The sequence below is a fragment of the Mus caroli genome, chromosome 9 (genome assembly GCF_900094665.2).
Source record: "Mus caroli chromosome 9, CAROLI_EIJ_v1.1, whole genome shotgun sequence".
NCBI lineage: Eukaryota > Metazoa > Chordata > Mammalia > Rodentia > Muridae > Mus > Mus caroli.
In genome coordinates this window covers 53,801,112-53,822,555 of record NC_034578.1, presented here as the reverse complement: position 1 = coordinate 53,822,555, position 21,444 = coordinate 53,801,112, and the positions used below count along the sequence as shown (strand labels likewise).

Here is a 21,444-nt window from a genome sequence, read left to right as displayed (position 1 = left end):
TTCCTTCTTCCCAGTCTTGCATTTTACAGATTTTGTTCCATAAAAAACACTTCTCTTGGGCTGGAAAGTGGGCTCAGTGGATAAGAGCACTGACCGCTCTTCTAGAGTTCAATTCCCAGGAACCACATGGTGGCTTACAATCACCTGTAATGGGATCTAATTCCCTCTTCTGGTGTGTTGGAAGACAATTATAGTGTATTCCTATAGATTAAAAAAAGCAAAGTAAAACAAAACAGAACCTAGAACACTTCTCCCTTCACTCTTCACATTGTTATTTTGGTTTCAGGTCTCCTGTCTGAGCTGCCACCAATGAAATCTCACATGTCAGTTTCCTAACATTTTCATTTCCTTGGTAATGCACAGAAAGATCTGCCTTAGTTTGTGATTGTATCCCAGAGCCTGCTATAACACAAGCTACATAATTAGTAAGATGGTTCTTGAAAACAGGGTTCACACAAACAAAAAATGAGAAACTGTTTGAAATGTAAACATTGGAAGTTTTTTTTTAAAAAAGTCCCACCAGGTATTCACCAGCTCATGTAGGTTAAACTATCTCCCACATGCCCACATTGACATTTTCACCCACACTCATCCTTCAAAGTGTGACATTTGTTTAGACATAAAAGAGAAAAACCATGATTGACCCAGGAACACTAAAACAGCACAGTACCAATGACTATTCTCCCCTCAGAGGCTTCAAGACACAACAGTTGTTGGTATATAAATCTTGGGGCTTTAGGTCTCAGAACCTCAAGATGATAGAGTGTGGGGAGCAGGTATTTGGGAACCATGCCAAGATGACATTGGGTATGCTGGGAAGTGTTCTACCACTGAACTATAGATCCCAACAATTTCCATTCTTTAAACCAGGAAGTCGGTGGTGCTGTTATAAGATCCTTAGCAAATGAATACATTTCCTTACACAACAAATACTTGTTCCCAGAAACAGGGATTTATATATAGAGAAAAAAATACCAGTTCTGTAGAACTGGGAGACATGCAGAGAAATTTCAGTCACCATTTCTCACCTGATGAGCTCTGAGTAGAGCAGTTCTCCGGTACATGTAGTCCTCCGATTTGATCACATATACCATCTTATACGAGTTCAGCTTGAACCTACACTCCAGCTTATCCAGGCTCTCTACATTTTCCATTGTCTTCTTGCTGTTTCCTTCTTTTCCTTCTTTTTCCTGTTGCTCTCGACCACGTTGACATTTCCGGATACGCCGCAAATTCCTACAAAGCAGAAATCCCTTTAAGTTGATAGACCATCTATATACAGATCCTCATGGCTCCTACCAAATGTGCTTTCCTTATGTGCCTCAAGAATACTTACCATTTTAGCTATACGTATATACAAATGTGCAATGGTTTCACTGAATTTACGTATATGATTACTTGAAGCTTCAACCTTGATTGCGATGCTATTCTTAAACTTTTTTAAGCACTTCAGTACACAAATTTGTCTTGTTCTCTTTAACAGCTACAGAACAAAGTATTCCAATTTATTCTCTCACTGCCTCTAAATTGGAGTTCCTCATCTAAACTGGGTTAACAAAAGATTACTTAGTCTACTTTATGTCTTTCCCAGAGATGTCCTATTTGTATCTAAAGGATGTAAGTCCGTTCACATCAGTCTCTCCAATCTCCACTGGAAATTATCAGATAGACAATTACATTATATCTTATACTTTGCTACTAAACCCACCAAGCTTAGTGTAGTGACTCAAGGCCTGTAATTCCAGTACTCAGGAAGCAGAGGCAGGGGGACTGTAAAATAAGAGATCAGCCTAGGCTACATTGAAAGACTCCATCTCCAAATATTAATGATACTGACAACAAAAAACATTGCCTGAGTAGCTATGTGTACTGGCCCCTGTAGGATAGCAAGTCTTAGGTCTGAGGACTTAGGTCTGAAACTTCTAAGATCCTACCGGGAGCAGTATAAGATCAAAACTATTTTCCTCATAGTAAAATATTATTTGCCTCTTTCCCAAAACATTTGGATTGGCAGTCCAAGAGTAATGGTGAAACAACGAGGCACAGCACAGCTACCTTGTAATCTCAGCCCTCAGGAAGCTCAGGATTAAGAGCTGGAGGCCAGCCCTGACAGTATAGATAGCCTGTCCTTAAGAGGGATGGAGAAGCTTCACCTCCTGTCCTCATGCCTTCCCCACCAAGACTTGTTTTTTGGAGACAGGGTTTCTCTGTGTAGCCCTGACTGTCCTGTCACTCTCCCCACCAAGACTGACTCTATCTTGTCTTAAACCATGAGCCAAAATATGCCCTTTCCAACACTGAGGGTGAGTGGGATAGATGCTACTATTTCTGGGGACTACAGACCATACTTAGAAACTTTTTGTTCTGACCACAGATGGACACCAAACAAAGCTGTTTTTAACTAAAGGACATGCTGAAGTAGTTACATTGTTTATAAAATCTTTTAGAAAAAAAATTTTGATTATTTTCATTTTATATTTCTAAGTGGTGTATTTGCTAATGGTGTACAAAGCTTGTAGACACTGTATATTACCATTTGTAAAGTCTTGTATTTAAAAATTTAATACCATGTGTATGTGCATGTATGTGTCGAGTCAGAGGGAATTGGCACTCTGCTTCCACCAGAGACTTTTCTGGGTATGGAATTGAGGGCTATCAGGCACGCACAATTAGCATTTTCTACCATATGGACCACCCACTTATGGAATACTTACTGTGCTGAAGAATAGAACCTACAATCTGAAAATACTCTCTATGGCTGTATACCCAAGTAAGGCTACACTTTTTTTATTTATATTAAAAAGAAATGCAAAACAAACAAATTTTTTAAAAATAGCTTTTCAGTAAGATTTATGAAAACATACTAGGCTTAGTATCTGGGTGTTTTTTGTTTTGAGACAGAGTCTGGCCTCTTAAGGATAACATTTACTTCCCAACTTCCTGCATGAGTACTGGAATTACAGCCATACACCACCACACCTGCTTTATACAGCCTAGGGGTCAAACACAGAGTTTTGTACATCCCACTGATGGCTTTTGGTTTGAATCTGTAATATGGCAAATGTAACTAGCATGATCACAATGAGTAAAAAGATTATTTTGGGAACTCAAGCCCTACCAATGCATCAAGACCTAAAGGAATGTGAATTGGAGCAGGTGAGATGGCTTAGCTGACTAGAGTTGCTGACAGGCCCATCATCAAATAGAGTCTAAGTTGTGGGACTGACTCAAAGAGCAGAAGCAGAGAACCATCTCTACAGGTTAGTTGTCTTCTGACTTCCCCCTTTGCTCTATGGCACATGCACACCTGTACTTCCTTCCTTCCCTGCCCCCCCCCAATCTCTCCCCTCCCCCCCCCTAGCTGACAGACAAATCACTGAAAACCAAAATCTGGCCTTTAACAAGTCATGCTTTTCTGGATGAGGTGGCAGACACCTTTAATGCTGACATCTGAAGGCAGAAGCAGGTAGATCTCTCGGAGTTAGGGACAGGCCTGGTCTACTAATAAGTTCCAGACGACCAGGGCTATAGTTAAGCGCTGTCTCAAAAACCCAAACAAAGTCATGCTTACTCTGCCTTTCTTTGTAAAAGTGTATTATTAAACTCATCAATATTTGTTTTGTATTTTTTCTCTTTTTTTTTTGCTTTGTATTTTAAATTAGAAAAAAAATTCATGTTTTTTTTTGTTTTTTTGGTTTTTTTTTGTATTTTGGCCTCTACTGTATACTTAGAAAAGTTACCAAGTCCTTTCTAGAAGTTCATAATTAATAGGACATTGTTCTTTAATATGATTGCCTAAATCTGAGATTAGTTTGGTGAGCTCTAAACCTCATGAGAAAAATGAACTATCATGTTCAATTCAAATATTAATTTCAGATATAAACCAGTAGATACAGTTAAATGAAAAAGAAGCATGTTGTGCGCATTTGGGAAAAAAATTCAAGAAGTTAACATGAAAGTCAAAGTATGACCCTTTGTTAACTGGTCATATTTGCCATTTTAACACTAATAAGTTAAAAAAAAGATTTATTTATTTTATATATCTAAGTACACTGTCACTGTCTTCAGACACACCAGAAAAGGGCATTGGATCCCATTACAGATGGTTGTGAGCCACCTTGTGGTTGCTGGGAATTGAACTCAGGACCCCGGGAAGAGCAGTCAGTGCTCTTGACCACTGAGCCATCTCTTTAGCCTGAGGGTGTTTTGTTTGTTTGTTTTTTAAAAATGTTTTAATTATTATCTTTAAAAAAAAAAAAAAATCCTGAGATAAGGTCTCAAGGCTGGAACTCAGGATCTTTTTGCCTCTGTACTGTCAGGCAGAGGTGGCCCACGCCTTTAATCCCAGCACTTGGGAGGCAGAGGCATGTGGATTGGCCAGCCTGGTCTACAGAGAGAGTTCCAGAACAGCCAGGGCTACACAGAGAAACCCTGTCTCTGGGAGGGAGGCGGGGGGAAGTAACAACAACAACAACAACAACAACAATAAAATCCTGTTACAGGGCTGGAGCACTTACTGCTCTAAAGAAGCCCAGTTCAGTTCCCAGCATCGATGGCAGGTGGTTCACAGCCTCCTGTAACTCCAGCTCTAGGGGATCCCAGAGCTGTCCTCTGTGAGCACCTGCACTCATGTACCAATACCCCTATATACATAAATATAACAAGTAAAAATCTGTGAAATTATTGTCATACATGCCCATTTTCACTTTTCAATTAGTATGAATTCAAGTTTGTTGAGTTATTGTTATACAGTCCTTATACTTGCAAATGAAAAATAGGTTTTTGCCCTAAACTGTTAGAACTTCAATTAAGTAAAAATTAATTTCTACTGTTGCCATTTACTAACCAGAATAAAGGAAAGTGGGCTTTTATAAAAGATTTACTTTCTATGTCTGAGCGTTTTGATCCATGTATGTATGCATGCATCCATGCATGCACCATGTAAATACTTGGTGCCTGTGGTCAGAAGGGGCCATCACATTCCCTGGAACTAGATGGTTGTGAACTACGCTGTGGGAACTGGTAATTGAACCCCAGATAGTCTGCAAGAAGAAGTGCCTTTTTGAAAAAATTATTTACTTTTACTTTATTTCCTGTGCATTGGTATTTTTGCATTCTTGTACATACATCTGTGTGAGGGTGTCAAAGCCCCTAAAACTGAAGTTAAGGACAGTTGTGATCTGCCATGTGGGTTCTGGGAATTGAGCCCAGGTCCTCTGGAAGAGCAATCAGTGCTCTTTAACCACTGAGCCATCTTTCTAGCTCTGGAAAATAATTTTGATTGTAAAGTGTTTGAAAACTGTGGTGCAAAGCTTTAATCCAAATTCTCGAAGGCAAAGGCTCTGAGTTCCAAACCTTACAGGATTATATAATGAGACCCTGTGTGAAACATCAAAAACCACCCAACCAAACAAATCTCAAACTGTGGCATGATAAGAGAGTCCATGTCCATCTTACTTCAAGGGGCATGGCAACTGCTGCAGGTCTGTTAAATGGATCACTGTGTGTGTCAAACCTGGAAAGACCTTTTCTTCAGGTGCTTGCTCTCTTTCCATGCTCTCCTTGGGACTAAACCCAGTAACAAATGTAGGTTTTAGGAATTTATGATAGAGATTTTAATCTCAAAGTTTAAAGGAAAAATTCATACCCAATCCTTTTATTAGCAGGTTGTGGTTGCCAACTTGGCTACATCTGGAATTAACTAAACCCCCCCAAATGGAGGGCACACCTCTGAGGGATTTTTGCTTAATTTAAAGTAGGAAGATCTACTTCTCATCCTCATCTTTCAGGCAGGGAGACACAAATTTAATCCAGATCTTTTGAGCCGGGCCACACCCTTGCTCTGCCCTTGCTAGGAAATCCATTTCTTCACTGGCATTAGAGCCTACTTGTTTGGGATTCTGACATATACTGAAGACAAGTTGAGACATACTTGTGGACCAAACAAATGCTGGATTCTTGGACCTTCCTATTCATCGGCAGCCACTGTTATATTAGCAGGAACAGAGCCTGTATGACATTATAATAAATACCTTTTCTATATACATAGAGAGCATTTTCTAAGCTCTGTTCCTTTAGAGAACCCTGACTAAAACAAACGAGTTGTATAGTGTAGCCTAGGCTTGTCTTCAACTCCTAGCAATCCTTGTGCCACCATCTCTCCAGTACCAGGATCACAGGTATAAACATATACATGGTTCATCTATCCAGTTTCTACTTCAAAAATCAGAATGTTAATATTATATTTGTCTGGATACTGGTAAATTTTTAAAAATTCTATACAGAAAAGAACTACAAAGCTGCTAGAAGAGATGTGGGGGTCCTTTCTCCCACCCCCCACCCCCAAACAACAAAAGCGGTTCACTGAACCTAGAATATTTAATCTTCTGTCTGGAATTTTGTACAAGCAAAGAAGGGTCTCTCTGCCTGTAAGGTCTCCTCCCTCGCTCGACCCCTCAATAGGATCTCTCCATATACCCCCTGTCATGAAACTTGCTTTGTAGACCAGTCTGGCATCTAACTCACAGAGATCCACCTGTCTCCGTCTTCCAAGTGCTGGAAGTGCTTCCAAACACAACACTCGTTTAGAGGAGTTAAGAATGGGTTCTTGGATGCTTGTGCCTATCTCCCTCACATTGTTCCCTTGCTGATTTTGCTCTGTATTTTCTTGTGGTAACTGTAGTTCTCTGAGTGTTGCTGTAATGCTTCGTCCTGCAAGTGAATCACTGAGCCATGAGCATACTAAAACAGCAAGTTGATGGAGAACTACAGGTTCTCTAATGCTCTCACCTCTTGAATGCTATAGATTTTACAGGTAACCCAGCAAACACTCTAACACTATCCTCAGCAGACAGAACAGATGAACAATATAGGAAACCGAGACCCTGAAACTGCACACCCCTGGCTGTGTGCAGCATATATTGCCAATAGAGCTGACTTTGCAGACTCACCTTGGGAGAAATACTGGTTTCTGTGCCAGATGTTCTCGAAGTTCAGGAGAAGTAGTATCAGAACTCATATATCGCTCCACATAGTCTGACCAACGCTAGGAATAGAAACACACAATCATGAAAACAGCTATCTATACCTATATAACACAAGTCTAATCTGTTACCAAAATGTCCAAAGAAAACAGACTTCAAGAACAAATAGTCACTGTGGTAGCATACAAAAACAATTCTCTCACCCGTGAGACTAAGCCTATCCAATAAATAAATAAATAAATAAATAAATAAATAAATAAATAAATAAATAGGGGGGGGGGGAGATTCTCGAGTTATAGCTCAGTGGTAAAGTGCTTGTCTATTTTAACGCCAACAGTGTAAAACTAAAAAGTAATGCCCCTTACCTGAAAGATATGTTTGTTGTTATTGAAATACATATTTTAAAATGTGTTAGCCAGCAAGATAGTACATTTAAGATGGTTATCAAAAATAAATCTGAAGAAATGGTAAAATAGTGTCACGGAAAATCTCCCACATTAATATGTAGAATTCTGGCAGCTTTTGAAGCAGTTTTTGGAAACGTAAGCCAAACTGTCTTATTCTGTCATCTATGTAGCCTGGCTATTATTAAAAAGTAAACATGAGGCTGTATCAAATGATACCACAAAACAAAAGAACGGTGTTTACTGCTATTTAGGAAGAAAAACAAAAAGAAAAGGCCAGCAAAGCTGCTACCCACATTATTAAGGATGAAAAGAGGGGGCAGTGACTCTAAATGGCTACTATCACTGGAGCCTCCAAAGGGAGTGACATAGCCTGCGCTCTAAACATCCTGACACTTAAAACAGCCTATGGAGGGGCTGGAGAAGTGGCTCAGTAGTTAAGAGCACTGGCTGCTCTTTAGAGGACTTTAGTCCTCTGAACATACCCACAATGCACACAAACACAAATAAATCCTAAAAACAAAATCACAAACATCCTAAGGAGCTACAGCCCATCAGAATTCAGGGTGAGCAGACAAGCTCTGAAACATACTGTCCACACCTCTGCTTCCACGGGGTCATCTGAGTTCTCCTCTTCTGTGTCCAGGAGCTCAACAGTCAGCTGAACTTGACCTTGACTTTGAATGAACATTAGCTGCAAAAAAGAAGTAAAGTGTAAACAAACAAACAAACCCTAAAATTTCAAGGCTATAAACCTAGATTGTCACAGTGTAAGTAGAAAGGTAAATTTTACAATTTGTTCCAAAGGAAGAGATATGGAAGGTACTGAAAAGCTGGTGATCGTAAGGGTAGAAATGGGACTGCAGAGATGGCTCTGAGTGCTGGGTGCTCTTCTTGAGGACCTGGATTTGACTCCCAGAACCACATGGTCTAAGTCAATTCCAGGACAGGACAGAGGCTTCTGGCCTCTGGGGATATTCCATTCAGGTGATGGACAAACACACATGGAGACAAAGCATTCCTACACATAAAAATCCTAAAAAAAAAAATCAAGTTCGTAAACATTTGCTAGTACGAGTCTGCTAGTAAACGGCTGCTCAGGTTACATGGCTCACACCCCAGTCCAGCTTGTACGAGTCCAGCCAGCAGCACTGAGGTCCACGGTTCGATAAGCAGCTCTTACCTTAAAGCAGTTCTCGTCTGACATAAGCTGCTCTGCCTTCCGCTGGTACGCTGACTCCAGAAGGCTCCTTGATGTCTGACTATTGAGCTGGCCTCCCGTGGCTCCGTTATTGTTTTCTGCCAAGTAAAGGTCAGTAACCTGCACACAGACCTCATCGCTGACAATATGCTGTAGCTGAAACAAAGCACAGGCCGGCCAATGAGCCAGGGAAGCAATTCTCCTGTCCTGAGTCAGTCAGCTTAAAAACATTTAAAAAAAAAAAAAAAACAACTTAAAAAGTTAAGTACTAGCCAGACGTGGTGGCGCACGCCTTTAATCCCAGCACTCGGGAGGCAGAGGCAGGTGGATTTCTGAGTTCGAGGCCAGCCTGGTCTACAAAGTGAGTTCCAGGACAGCCAGGGCTACACAGAGAAACCCTGTCTCGGAAAAAAAAAAAAAAAAAAAAAATGTTAAGTACTATCACCTCCCAAATACTGGGACTACAGGTATGCATCACCTCACCAGGCTCCACGGTGTGTCCCCTCTTCATGTCTTGTTAAACTGTTTACAATCTTGTTTCACATTTATTTCTTATTCAATCTACAATTACCCTGGGAACCATGTTGGAATGGAGGGATGTCCCATTGTGAGACATTGTGTCCCATTTTGTGTTAAGACATTAAAACTTTTGAGACTAGGGGTTAAGACAGGTATCTCAAAGAACTCTGAAAACAAGATCCATCTGATTTTATTCTTAAATAAATATTTGTTATTTTTCTTTATGTGCTTTGTGTGTAAGCTTGTGGTGTGTCAGCTATATTATGCCTGGTGCCCATAGACAGAGGCTGGAAGAGAACACTGGTTTCCCTGGAACTGGAGTTACAGGAGGACATGGACGTCCACGTGGGTGCTGACAAGAAGTGCAAGTGCTCTTAGCTACTTGCTAGGCTAAATCTAGGATTCCTAAACTTAAAAGTTGCAGCAGACACCAGGTATGATGGCCCACACTTTAATCCCAGCATAGGTAGGCAATCACTGAGCTCAATACTGATCTGGTCTACATAGTGAGTTCCAGGACACCCAGGCCTATGTATAGACCCTGTCTCAAAAACAAAAAAGCAACCGGTGCAGCTTCACCTGCCCCATGAGTTCAACTAAAGAGCAGAACAGGCCTCAAGGTCAAGCTCCTGAACCAAGGCAGCATTCTCACCAGCAGGCCACTAATTAGTGTATTTGCACTAAATAATCCTCAAATTGTACATGTTAATTCTATTTTTTTTTTCCCAAGACTGAGTTATATGAAACCCAGGACTATGTAAAGTTATATCGTTGGCCTCACCTGCTCATTGTCAATAGAAGGTAAATGTGTTAGCCTTTCCTTGTTGTTGAGGGGAAGAGACAAGGCTTACCAGAGACTTAGTGCCTTATGTTAACTCTACAAAGTTGAACCTTTTCTGCAAAGGCTGCTGGGACAAACTCAGGCCACAACAAATGCCACAGTGGGTAACATCCATTCCCACTCCACTATTTGCTTTCTCTTCACTATTCTTATTGTGAAATTAAAAGTCCCCTAAGAAATGATGCAGAGGGTAAAACTGACCTCAAGCCTGACAACTTCAGTTTAATCCCTGAAATTCACTCAGTGGAAGGAGAACCCACTCTCATAAGTTATTCTCTGGTTTCCACACACACATACAGCAAAAAAAGAAAACCTTAAAAGTCAGAAAATGAGGCTTGCCTAGCAAGCACAGTCTTAAATTCAGTGCCTAACACCAAACCAACTGGTCCCTAAAAAACAGAGAAGCAAAAATGTAAATTTCAATACTGACTCATCAATTTTACTTAGTTAATCTCATGATCTCATAGTCACTAAGCTATTCTATCTTTTAGGAAGATACATGAGTTCTCTCCGTGTAGACTATGTACCACTGACCCTCTATTCACATCCTCTTTTAGGTATCTGCCTCTCTCAGAATCTTTGGAAATGGAAGCATTACAAATCCAGAGACAACGATGGGGTATGTACAGCCATACATTAAGTATTTCAACAGGTAACCAGAAATGATGTAGGGATGATTTTTCCAAGATTTTTGTTGTTGCTGTTAAAGAGAAGCACCGCATGGGAAAGCTAGGTAACACCAAGCCCAGAGGTGCTCAAGTCTCGAGGGATGGAGAAGCCGGAAGTGTATGCTGAGTGTCCACGTGCAGAGAAGCACTGGAGTGGAAAAGCCTGGGATGAAGGGAAGTGTTCCTAGTCAGGGCCTCACAGGATGACATTGTATCATGGTTCTGCAGTTAAGATGACTGAGCCTGCCTACTTAGAATTACTCCCTTCTTGGTTTGGAGATCTTATCTATGGGGAACTGCCCTTGAACTCCCTATGTAGCCGAGGATGGCCTCCACAGTTTGTTCCTCTGGCCTCTTCCTCCAAACGCTGAGGTGAGTAGTGCCACACCCATTTTATGGGGTGCGGGAAAATCCAACCCAGGGCTTTGTCATGCTTGGCAATTAACTCTACCAATTGAGCTAAATAAAGCCCCAGCCTGAGAAAATTAAGACAAATATATGGCCTGACCTTGATATTTGTTCAACCAAGGGGACCACCAAATAAAAAGAAAACATAATCAGACAAAACTCACTGAAGAGTTCAAATGAAAAGCTTGAACATGTCTTAAAAACTCATGGTTGTGGGTTCTGGAGGCAACTCCCATTTCTAGTTTTTAAAAGTATTTTGACAGTGTTAACATAAATTTATAACCAGATTCTTCTAAATAAATGAATTATCTATTTAAAAATAACATAGGGTTTATGAAACATTTATTTTATTGGCTTCCCCTACTCCTCAGTAGGGAGGCCAACAACGTCGCCACAGAAACCCCGAGACAAGGATGCTTCCTGTCAGAAGGACGACAGTTAGAAAGCATCACATTGGCTGGGCGTTGTAGTTCACACTTATAATTTCAGTACTCAGGAAGTGACACACAGGATTAGTTCTCAGTCAGACAGTGCAACATAGTGAGATCCTGTTACAAACAACTCCACATATTTAAAATTTCCAAGAACAAAACATAAAAGCAACCACAAATCTAACAGAGTCTCAGATAATGAAGTGGGCAGGGCACTGTAAAGGACTTCTAATACTAAATGAAGAAAATAAACAGAATCACTGTCATCTGTGGAAAAGGCTAAGCTACACCTATGCTTTCTTCTTGGAAAAAATAAAGAGGCAGGAGCTGTGTTCTAGACAAATGGCTATTAGGACAGGCTCTGAGGAGGGTCACACTCCTGCAAGGGCACATTTAGAACCTAAGAACCAATTCCAGGGCTGGAAGAGTCAAGTTCTGTGAACTGGAGAGACAGACTTATTTAGCTATTCTCTCTGAACAGTAACACCAGACTCATAAAGTAAATAAAATGTACAAGGTTCAGGAAATAAAGGAAACAGAAAATTCAGAAATCCCCTGAAATTTAACTTAGAATCCATCTCCCACCCCCACCCCCACCAAGGATGAACTTGAATTTCTGATCCTCTTCTAAAAGCAGAAATAATTTCTGGGGAAAGCACTCTCTCCCATAGGTCAAGCTGCCCTCTGGCTGTGCAGGAGCTTCAGAGACTCAGGTTTTGTGTACACTAGGCTTTTCACTGATGCTCATGTTCCTTAAGTGACCCTAACACACATAACGGCTCACTAAGACTCAACTAGAATCATTTCTTTGGTTTGCTGTCAGTGCATCAAAGGGATGTATGTTATTGTCTCTGAAGGAGAAGCCACACAAGACTTCATGTTAACTTGGTCCTTTCCACTTCAAAGACATATGTTTATAAACACTGCTATATGGTTAAGCTGTTTTTCCTTTTCCCATAGAAATCTTGCGTTTCCTTTGTGACTTTTAGCTGAGAACACCTTCCCTTGGTAGCCCTAACCTCCAACATACCCTCTCACCTGTCTGACGATGCTCTGGATTAATTTGTCCATAGTAAAGGCAATGTAGGCATGAATGGTGAACATCTCTCTCAGTGAATCTTCATACTGTGATGAGTCTATGTTGCCATCAAGCAGGCTCCGCACCATGTCCAGGAAAGCTGGGTAATAATCTTCTACATCAACATCCACTACAGGAAAGATTAGACAGGTAAGACTGTACTCTGGTAAGACAAGCTCGAGGACAGAGAATACAGAATCCCACAGCTGGCCTGTATACCATCTGAAAGGACAAAATACCAGATATGCAAAACATGTCCAACACAACCCACTACAGAGATGACATCTGATAGGCAGCTATAATCACCAGAACTGTCCATCAAAGAACCAACAGTGACTCTGCAACTTCTAACAGTGGCTTCCAGCACAGACCGACTATGCTACAAAGACACTTTGAGTACTGCTGAGTTCTGTCACCTGAGAGCAAAATATCCCAAGAGAGTCCTTCAAGTTGCTGGCTCCTTCACTTACACAAAGCCATTTCACAAAGAGGACAGTTGCTCATGAGTGTACCTCAATGAAGAATAAAGTATGGACAAGAGAAGACAGGCATAGGTAGGTGCTACCACACTTGGAACTCTTGGCTACAGAAGTTATTCAAATTAACCCTCTATGAACATGAATAACTCTGAATGTATCACAGTCCCTTTGCTTAAAATAGATTTGCAACACTAAACTCCAGTAATTACATTAGATGAATTGTATTTGTTGCACATGAAACATTTAACCAGAAGCTGGAGTGACTCTTACTAGTAAAAGGACATAGTAAGTAAGAAGGGCACCAGGAATAGTGTCTTCTGAGCTCATGTATGTATGTATGTATGTATGTATGTATGTAATCCCAGGGGAAAGGGGATTGCTGAGCCAGCCTAGGCCACAAAACAAGATCTGGGACAGTGAGCATTTTATAGCAGTAGACACACTCTCACATACCAAAAAAAACTCATTTCTAAGTCTGAAAACCAAAATAGTAGAACAAAGAAGTTACTGGGGCTTGGCTTTATTTTCTTGACCTCTTTTTTGACTAAAGTATGCTCATTATAGAAAAATTTAGAGCCATAAAATTCTACTTGTGGGGTAGGAGATATGGTTCAGTGGATAAGAGCACTTGCCCCAGCACTCATGTGAAAGCCTGGCTGTCACCACCTGTAACCTTAGCACTGTGAAGGTCAGCAGAGAGAGGAGAATCTCGGGGTGGGGGGTGGGGAGCGGGGGGCTCAGTGAGGCCCTGTCTCGAGGAGGAAGGTACACAACACAGCGGCCATAGCCTTTTCTAGCCTCCTCGCACATAAGGCACATGCACCCCACACAAATGTAGATTCTCATTTGTGTCCCTTTTTGCATACAGGTTGCACATCAATAAAAATTTGATCAAAAATGTTAACTACAAAAGGTACACTTATTGATTACTGGCCATCCATTTGTAAGGAGAAATTAGAAAGGGGACAAATGGGGTGCATCTTACAGGCAAAAACGAACAATCACTGCTTAAAACAAGTTACTGGCCGGGCGTGGTGGCGCACGCCTTTAATCCCAGCACTCGGGAGGCAGAGGCAGGCGGATTTCTGAGTTCGAGGCCAGCCTGGACTACACAGAGAAACCCTGTCTCGAAAAACCAAAAAAAAAAAAAAAAAAAAAAACAAGTTACTGGTTTGAGTTGTGTCACACTACATCACTTTGTCTAAGCCCAGGAAGCAGGGAGCTAGCCTTTAAAATATACTAGGATAAGAGTCCAAACCACAGATTTATAGCCACAAACTATGACTGGCATGAAGCTGGCACTATCACTCAAGAACAAGCTGCTTCAGCATAAGTCCAGGTTAAGACAGTGATCAAGGCCAGATTTATATTTGTAAATTCTACTTGTTTCTTCCCAGCTAGGACTAAAACAGATAAAGGCTTTTCCAACAGATTCCTGGTGCCATTAGTTCAACAGATAAGAAACCAGGGTTATACACAGGACTCCTACAACAGTTATTTACTATTTCGTGAAGAGCAAAGAAGGGAAGCCTGTGAGGATGTGTCTGGCTCACAGGTTAAGCACCCAACTTCAGAATGAAAAGCATTATGTCAAAGGAGGCGGCACAACCCGGCATACAGCCGATGATAGCTAGCTTCTTAAATGAGCCTCTGGGCTTCCCTTCCCTTGAATCCTGTCTATCCCTTTGCCTTGTCTCAAACCATCTTGAGTGCCAATTCCTCTTCAGAAATATCAGGAATGAACCAAGAAGCCCATTAAGGAGAAGCTAACACACATCTGAAAAGATTCCTTACGTGCCATAAGCATAACAAGGAATTTCTATGTTATGAATAGAATGAACTGTGACATTTCTTTCTCATCTGAACCATTGCTCACTAACCTAGCCAATGAATCCCACGTCCCTCATGTGTCCACAGTGCAAACTAAACACCTCATATGACCATAAACTGGATACTGTACAAGGTGCCATGCTTGCATCTTTCTTAAGCCCTCAAGCAACATCATAAAGTGACAATTACTGCCTCCATTTTTTTTTTTTTTTTTGGTTCATTCATGGGTTCAAGGAAGGTCACACAACCAGCTAAGTTGCAGAGGTAGGATACGAACCCTAGTTCCAATCTAAGGACTAAGTGCACTTCAAGGTAAGGTGGCCTTGAAGCTAGCCATCCACCCCATGTATAAAGCTGACAGTCTAAGCACTCACTAGGTTCCTTGAGACGTAGTTGTATGGCAGGACTATCACTCTTGTCTCGCTTTATGCCTAGCACCTCCCGTTCCCATTCTCTCTCTCGGTTTTCTTCTTCAATTTGCCGTTCAGCTTGGGAACAAATCCGTAGCAGCCTCAAGCAGAGAATTTGATGCAGTCGCATAAAGATATACCAATTGTTATTGACATAGAAGAGGTTATATACTTCATCCATCCCTCTTAACTTTTGAGCTGCTGTGTTACTAAATAACAACTTGGACTTAGGGGGGCTGCCCCCAACACCATTGTGCTTCTTAGGTGCCCCTGTGGCTTCATCCACATCCATTTCTTCCTCCTCCTCTTCTTCCACATCCGAGAGATCGCCTCTCTGAGCAAACAGCAGGTCAGGAATGAAATGGTGCATGATTTGCTTGATTTTGTATTTGTCCTCTTTTTGAATGCCTGTTTGCCTCTTCACATGATGGATAATCAGAGCAGCAGCATCTTCTAGTATCTGCTTGTCTTCATAGGCAAGAGAGAGGTGCGGGCCAACAGGTACACCAGCGTTCTCTTCTGTAGCCTGCTCTTGCCTCTGATGGAACAGACATAAAAGCATTGTGTGACATGTATACAGCAACAACAAACCTACAATACTATACCAGTAATGCTGAGCAGTGGTGGCAAATGCCTTTAAACTTAGTACCCAGAAGGCAGAGGCCAGCAGATTTATGAGTTCAAGCCAACCTGGTCTACAGAGCAAGTTCCATGACAGGGAAGGATACACAGAAATACCCTGTCTCAAAACAAAGAGTACATTAGCAGCACATTTTTATTACTAACCAAAATGCACTTTAGGCTCTGTGGCACCTATCTGTAGTTACATTTTTTGGGAGAATAAGCCAGGAAGGGAACAAGATTCTAGGCCAGTTTGGGCTTAAACAGAGACATGACAGTGGCTACTTAATCTGAAATACAACAATTGACCTTAATAATGTTTGTCTCTCTTCCAAATATTCTTAAGTACTATGGACAAATTGGCTTGATATAAAAAGATTAGTACCTTCTATATATTGAAGACTTAAGAGAATTACCTTTAAAATTGCAGATTTAGCACTTAAAATATTGGGGTAGAATTTCTTATGTAAAGGTTGACAAATTATCAAAGATAAACAATTAAGTGTTTGTAAAAGTTCACGTACTATTTTTATTCTTTAAAACTCAGGGCCACCTTTTGAAAGCCTGATAGATGTCACTTATGCTTCCTACCTCCTAAGGCAGGTCACAAAAAGCAAGACCAATTTCACATTTATCTCTGAGTCTTTGTTCCAAGTGCCATCTATACCCCTGGTAAGTGAACAGAGAGTGTACATTGAAGGCAGAATGGTAAACTGGGAAACCAGAGAAAGAACTGAGTGAATCGGTGAGTAGTAGGTTTAAGATGGTAGACCATGATACAAGAACTGGCAGTTCTTAGGTAACTGTAGCAGTCAAAGCAAGGCTGAACACAAAAAAGCAGCGCTGAGGGAGCTGTACCGTCAGCCAGCTCACCTCGTCATAGATGCTCTCGATCTCATTGAGTAAGCTCTTAGACCTCAAGACCTTAGTGTCGTTCTGCTTGAAGTTGATGCCTTGGTGATCCAGAGACTTCAAGTAGTACTTCTCATTTTGCTCTCGCCAGACCTTGTTGAAGCCTCTCTGAGCTTCTCGCCACTCTTCCTCTTTCATCTTCAGCCTAGCAGGTGAGAAGGGATACAGGTACAGCATGTGGGAATCGAGAGGGTTAAATTCGGGAGTGTGTCAGGCTTATTATACTTGATGAAAACTCAGACCTATGCTGTTGGTGCTTCAAAAAATGTCCTTGGTGTTATCCAAGTGAGGTTTTTCCTTAAGGGAGCTTATTTTTGTGATACAAGTCTTACTGGAAAATATATATAGACCACACTAATCTAAAAATCTACGGCAATCTGCCTTCCACTTCCCCAATGCTGACATTATAGGCAAAGAAGTCAAATTTGGCTGCCATGAATATTCACAACGTGAGTGGCATCATCAATGGGTTTTAAGAGGGAACATGAAACCATTTTTGAGACAAGACCTTATTTGAAAATTTGGATGACTTAAAATTCATGATGTAGACCAAGCTACTATCAAACTTACAGCAATCTTCCTGAGCTGCCTCCCTAGTGTGAGAACTGTAAGCATGAACCACATCTGGTTTTGGGGAGTAGTCTCAAAAAACTAGTTCTCCCGACTAACTAAAGCAACTTGCTTCTTTGTCATGACTCAGAATGTTTACTGTGCTCATGGAAATGCAAGTATCTTAGAGAGGGCATGTGGTGAGGGAGGGAGGAAGATTGCAGGTTTTGAACTCATTCTGAGCCATCACATACACACACCATACACACCCCGACACATACACACATCACAGTCCCTCAAACCCCCATGGTCTGGGGTAGGGTAAAGCATTTACTATCAAGCATAGCATACAAACAGTCCTAAGTTCCCTTCTACCAACACAAACAAAGCCCAACCCTGAAATGTGAACGCACTACACTCTATCATACACTCACCAGGCTTTCTCTGTGAACTCAGGGACTTATGCATGATAGGCAAGCACTCGACCACCGAGCTACACCTCAAATCTTTCAACCTCACCTGTCAACATTTGTTCCATTTGATCCACAAAACCCCTAAAGTATGTTCTGCCATTCTACTCTGTCCCTAGTGTTGAGCTACCGAAGAAAGAACTGAAATTCCAATTAGATAATCAAGTAGAAAACTAGAGCCCTATTTAATGGGACACTGAACCTGTCACACAGCACACAAAAGCCAGAAGATACATACCTTTTAAGGACAATCGGAACAGCAATTGAGGGGTTCTTCCTCAGGCCATCGATGATATCAGCTGCTTTGTCAGCATATATCCTCTGGAGTGCTTTTCGATGGATGACTTCGGACGTGCCTCCAAGGGTGTTATCCAAGCGAAATTTGGCTTGTTCCTCAGCAGACAAGCGAGAAAGTTTTTTCTGTATTGCTTCTAAAACCCGGATTGTTGCAAGATTGGTCTCAAGAACCACATCAAGCTTAAAACAAAAGAACAAAGAGGGTCTCAGGCCTAGCACCAGAACACAGCAGAGCTGGGAGAATAAGGAGGGTGTCAAACTCCTCTCAATTTGAGTTGTGATTTCCATACAAGGTATGGTATGTAAGGCTCTCTTACCAGTAAAATATGAACAAGGACACCTACAACTATCATAAGGTTATTTTCTCGCAAAAAATGCCATGTACATAATTCATAAAGTTTAACACTGATACATAAACTGATTAGCAATTACCAATGCTAACTGCAAACCATTGCACACTGTTTAGCACTGCTGACCAGAGGCAGTGGGACCAGAGAGAGAGCTATCATAGTGCTGCCTTTCCTTGCGCCTTTGTTCGTTCTGAGATAAGGCCTTGCTGTGTAGACCAGACTACCCTTCAATTTGTGGCAAGTTGTTCCCTCTGCCACCTAAAGGCTGGGACTACAAGATGTGAGCCATCATATCTTGCTTATGAACTTTTCTGAAATTGTATAAACCGGTTACAAATAGTAAGGAAACAATCCTAAAAGACAGTTATGAGAGTAAAAGGGTTTGGGGTATTAACTTAAATATGCCTAAATGATACTAAAGACTATGCTACTGCTTCACATCCAATGCAGCAATCTCGGTGATTATCTTTTCCTTCTGGGAGAGAGTAACATGTAGCCCAGGCTGGTGTCCAACTGTTTATGCAAATAAGGATGACCATGAATTCTTCCTCTCAAGGGATTATAGGTACTCTAAACTGCCCTTAGCTAAAACTATGTTCGCCAGCTTGACTGAAAACTTCCCATAGAAGCCAGGTGAAGTGGTGGTGCACATCTTTAATGCCAGCATTTAGGAGACAGAGGCAAGTGGATCTCGAAGTCCAGGGTTAGTCTGGTCAACAAAGTTCCAGGAAGCCAAAGCTACACAGAGAAATTACACTTCATAAAACTATCTGTAGTTTTCTGTCTACGTAAGTGGTGGTTTGGATGAGAAAAGCCCCAAGCACCGTGTTTGAATACTTAGCCCCTAGCTGGTGAGACTGTCTGGGAAGGATAAGGAGATGTGGTTTTGTTGGAGGAGATGCATCACTAGGGTGGTTTTCAAAGACTAGTGATTCTCAATGCCTCACTCTGCCTCCTGATTATGGAGCAAAATGTGAACTATCAGCTGTCCCTTCTTTCCACCATCATGGACTCTCACCCTCTGAAACGGTAAGCCAAGTTAAACTTTTTTTTTTTTTGGTTTTTCGAGACAGGGTTTCTCTGTGTATGTAGCCCTGGCTGTCCTGACACTCACTTTGTAGACCAGGCTGGCCTCGAACTCAGAAATCTGCCTGCCTCTGCCTCCTGAGTGCTGGGATTAAAGGCATGCTCCACCACGCCCGGCTTTGTATTTGTTTTTGTGAGATTGGGTCTCACCCTGTTGCCCAAGCCACCCTAGAAATTCTGGGCTCAATGATCCTACTGCCTCTGCTTCCCACAGTCAGTAGACTGCCGGTGCTTAACAATGCACCAGTACACCTGACCTAACAGCATTTCTTTACTTTTTTTTTTTTCCTATGCTTAGAATTGAACCTCATTCATGGTAAGCATGTGTTTTATCTCTGAGCCATACCCCCAGCTTCAAAAACATTTACATTTTATCTTGTTGGATAATGCCATGTCCTCTGATCAATGGGAATACCTACCTCCTAGGGTTATTGTGATAGGTAAAGGAGTCTGTATTTACAAAGCATAGTGGAAACTTCCTGGCACATAGTACAGTGTTAATCATTGCACCCACCTCTCCCTTGCAATTTCTTTAGATGCTTTGTTGATCTTCTCGGCCTGGTGTTCACTAGGAGGCAATCCTCCTGCGTCAGCATTCCAAATTACTAGGATTACTACAGGTGTGAGCCATCTACCCCCACCCTCACCCCCAAGTATTGAAATATACTTCTCAAGATATTTTTTTTTGGATGGAAAATGTATCTGCTCCATTTTCATATCTGTGGTACCTAATAGTGTTCCACAGTTGTAGACTTCAACAAATATATTACCCGTGAGGTATCATCTAACAGACAGAAATGCCCTCTCTGACCATAAAGAAAGGTGGAGGAGGGGCTGGAGAGATGGCTCAGAGGTTAAGAGCACTGACTGTTCTTTCAGAGGTCCTGAGTTCAAATCCCAGCAACCACATGATGGCTCACAACCATCTGTAATGAGATCTGATACCCTCTTCTGGGGTGTCTGAAGACAGCTATAGTGTACTTACTTAAAATAAATAAATTGGGGCTGGTGAGATGGCTCAGTGGGTAAGAGCACCCGACTGCTCTTCCGAAGGTCCAGAGTTCAGATCCCAGCAACCACATGGTGGCTCACAACCATCCGCAACGAGATCTGGCGCCCTCTTCTGGAGTGTCTGAAGACAGCTACAGTGTACTTACATATAATAAATAAATCTAAAAANTGTAGACCAGGCTGGCCTCGAACTCAGAAATCTGCCTGCCTCTGCCTCCTGAGTGCTGGGATTAAAGGCATGAGCCACCACGCCCTGCTCAAGTTAAATTCTTGTATAACTTGTCTTAGTCATGGTGATTTATCAGTGATAAACACATAACTAGGACGGGGGAAGATGGTAACTGCCAGCCAGTGGGGAACAATATATAATGTTTTCAAGAAGGAATGCTGGCAGTGTTAAACTGGTAAGAGGCCTCTCCCATCGACCTGAAGGGACAGAACTAGTCAACTCAGTGTAATCACTATACTAACTCAGATACATGCAGACTACAGTTCTCTCCCTTCTGGTGTGGTCTTAGTAACCATCATCTGGACAATGGAGACTCTGTGCCTAGTTTCAGCAGTCCCTTTGACCAACAAGAGACTTGTCCCACTGACTCCCATTCTACATCTTCCCATCCCAGCTACAACCTTTACAATATAAGTTTTCCTGCAATGCACTACCAGGATCAACTGTCTCCTCTTATGTTATTTTTTTAAAAGCTAACTTACACACAGTATCTAAATATCCCTTCCTTTCTTATCTTCCAGGTTCCCAAACATCAAATGACAAAAGATACCTCAAATCGTTCATCTTCACAACGGTAAATATGTTCTTCATATTGAGTCTTCTTGGAACTAACAAAAGTGGAGTCTTCAGACCAAGATGGGAAGGAAACCCAGGTATCATTTAAAAC

General features: G+C 41.6%; 1 protein-coding gene and 1 long non-coding RNA gene across 11 annotated transcripts in view; one reads left to right on the top strand and one right to left on the bottom strand.

Moving 5' to 3' along the window:
* The window catches only part of LOC110301310, a 26,538-nt gene extending 5,164 nt beyond the window's left edge, over positions 1 to 21,374 (top strand). The window contains exons 2-3 of the long non-coding RNA XR_003837584.1: positions 10,506 to 10,567; positions 21,299 to 21,374. This is a non-coding gene — a long non-coding RNA (uncharacterized LOC110301310). The remainder of the gene's footprint in view (positions 1 to 10,505; positions 10,568 to 21,298) is intronic.
* Positions 1 to 21,444, bottom strand: part of Sin3a (SIN3 transcription regulator family member A) — a 61,914-nt gene that overhangs the window by 2,042 nt on the left and 38,428 nt on the right. For 7 of the 10 annotated variants that reach the window (XM_029481677.1, XM_029481676.1, XM_029481675.1 and 4 more), the window contains 9 exons: positions 21,328 to 21,444; positions 18,043 to 18,281; positions 16,747 to 16,930; positions 15,217 to 15,790; positions 12,494 to 12,663; positions 8,571 to 8,744; positions 7,980 to 8,081; positions 6,951 to 7,045; positions 1,029 to 1,236 (listed from right to left, as the gene is read on the bottom strand). In XM_029481677.1, coding sequence (XP_029337537.1) covers positions 1,029 to 1,236; positions 6,951 to 7,045; positions 7,980 to 8,081; positions 8,571 to 8,744; positions 12,494 to 12,663; positions 15,217 to 15,790; positions 16,747 to 16,930; positions 18,043 to 18,281; positions 21,328 to 21,444 — 1,863 coding nt within the window. The remainder of the gene's footprint in view (positions 1 to 1,028; positions 1,237 to 6,950; positions 7,046 to 7,979; positions 8,082 to 8,570; positions 8,745 to 12,493; positions 12,664 to 15,216; positions 15,791 to 16,746; positions 16,931 to 18,042; positions 18,282 to 21,327) is intronic. The other 3 variants (XM_021171725.1, XM_029481681.1, XM_021171724.1) reach the window with 1 other exon arrangement.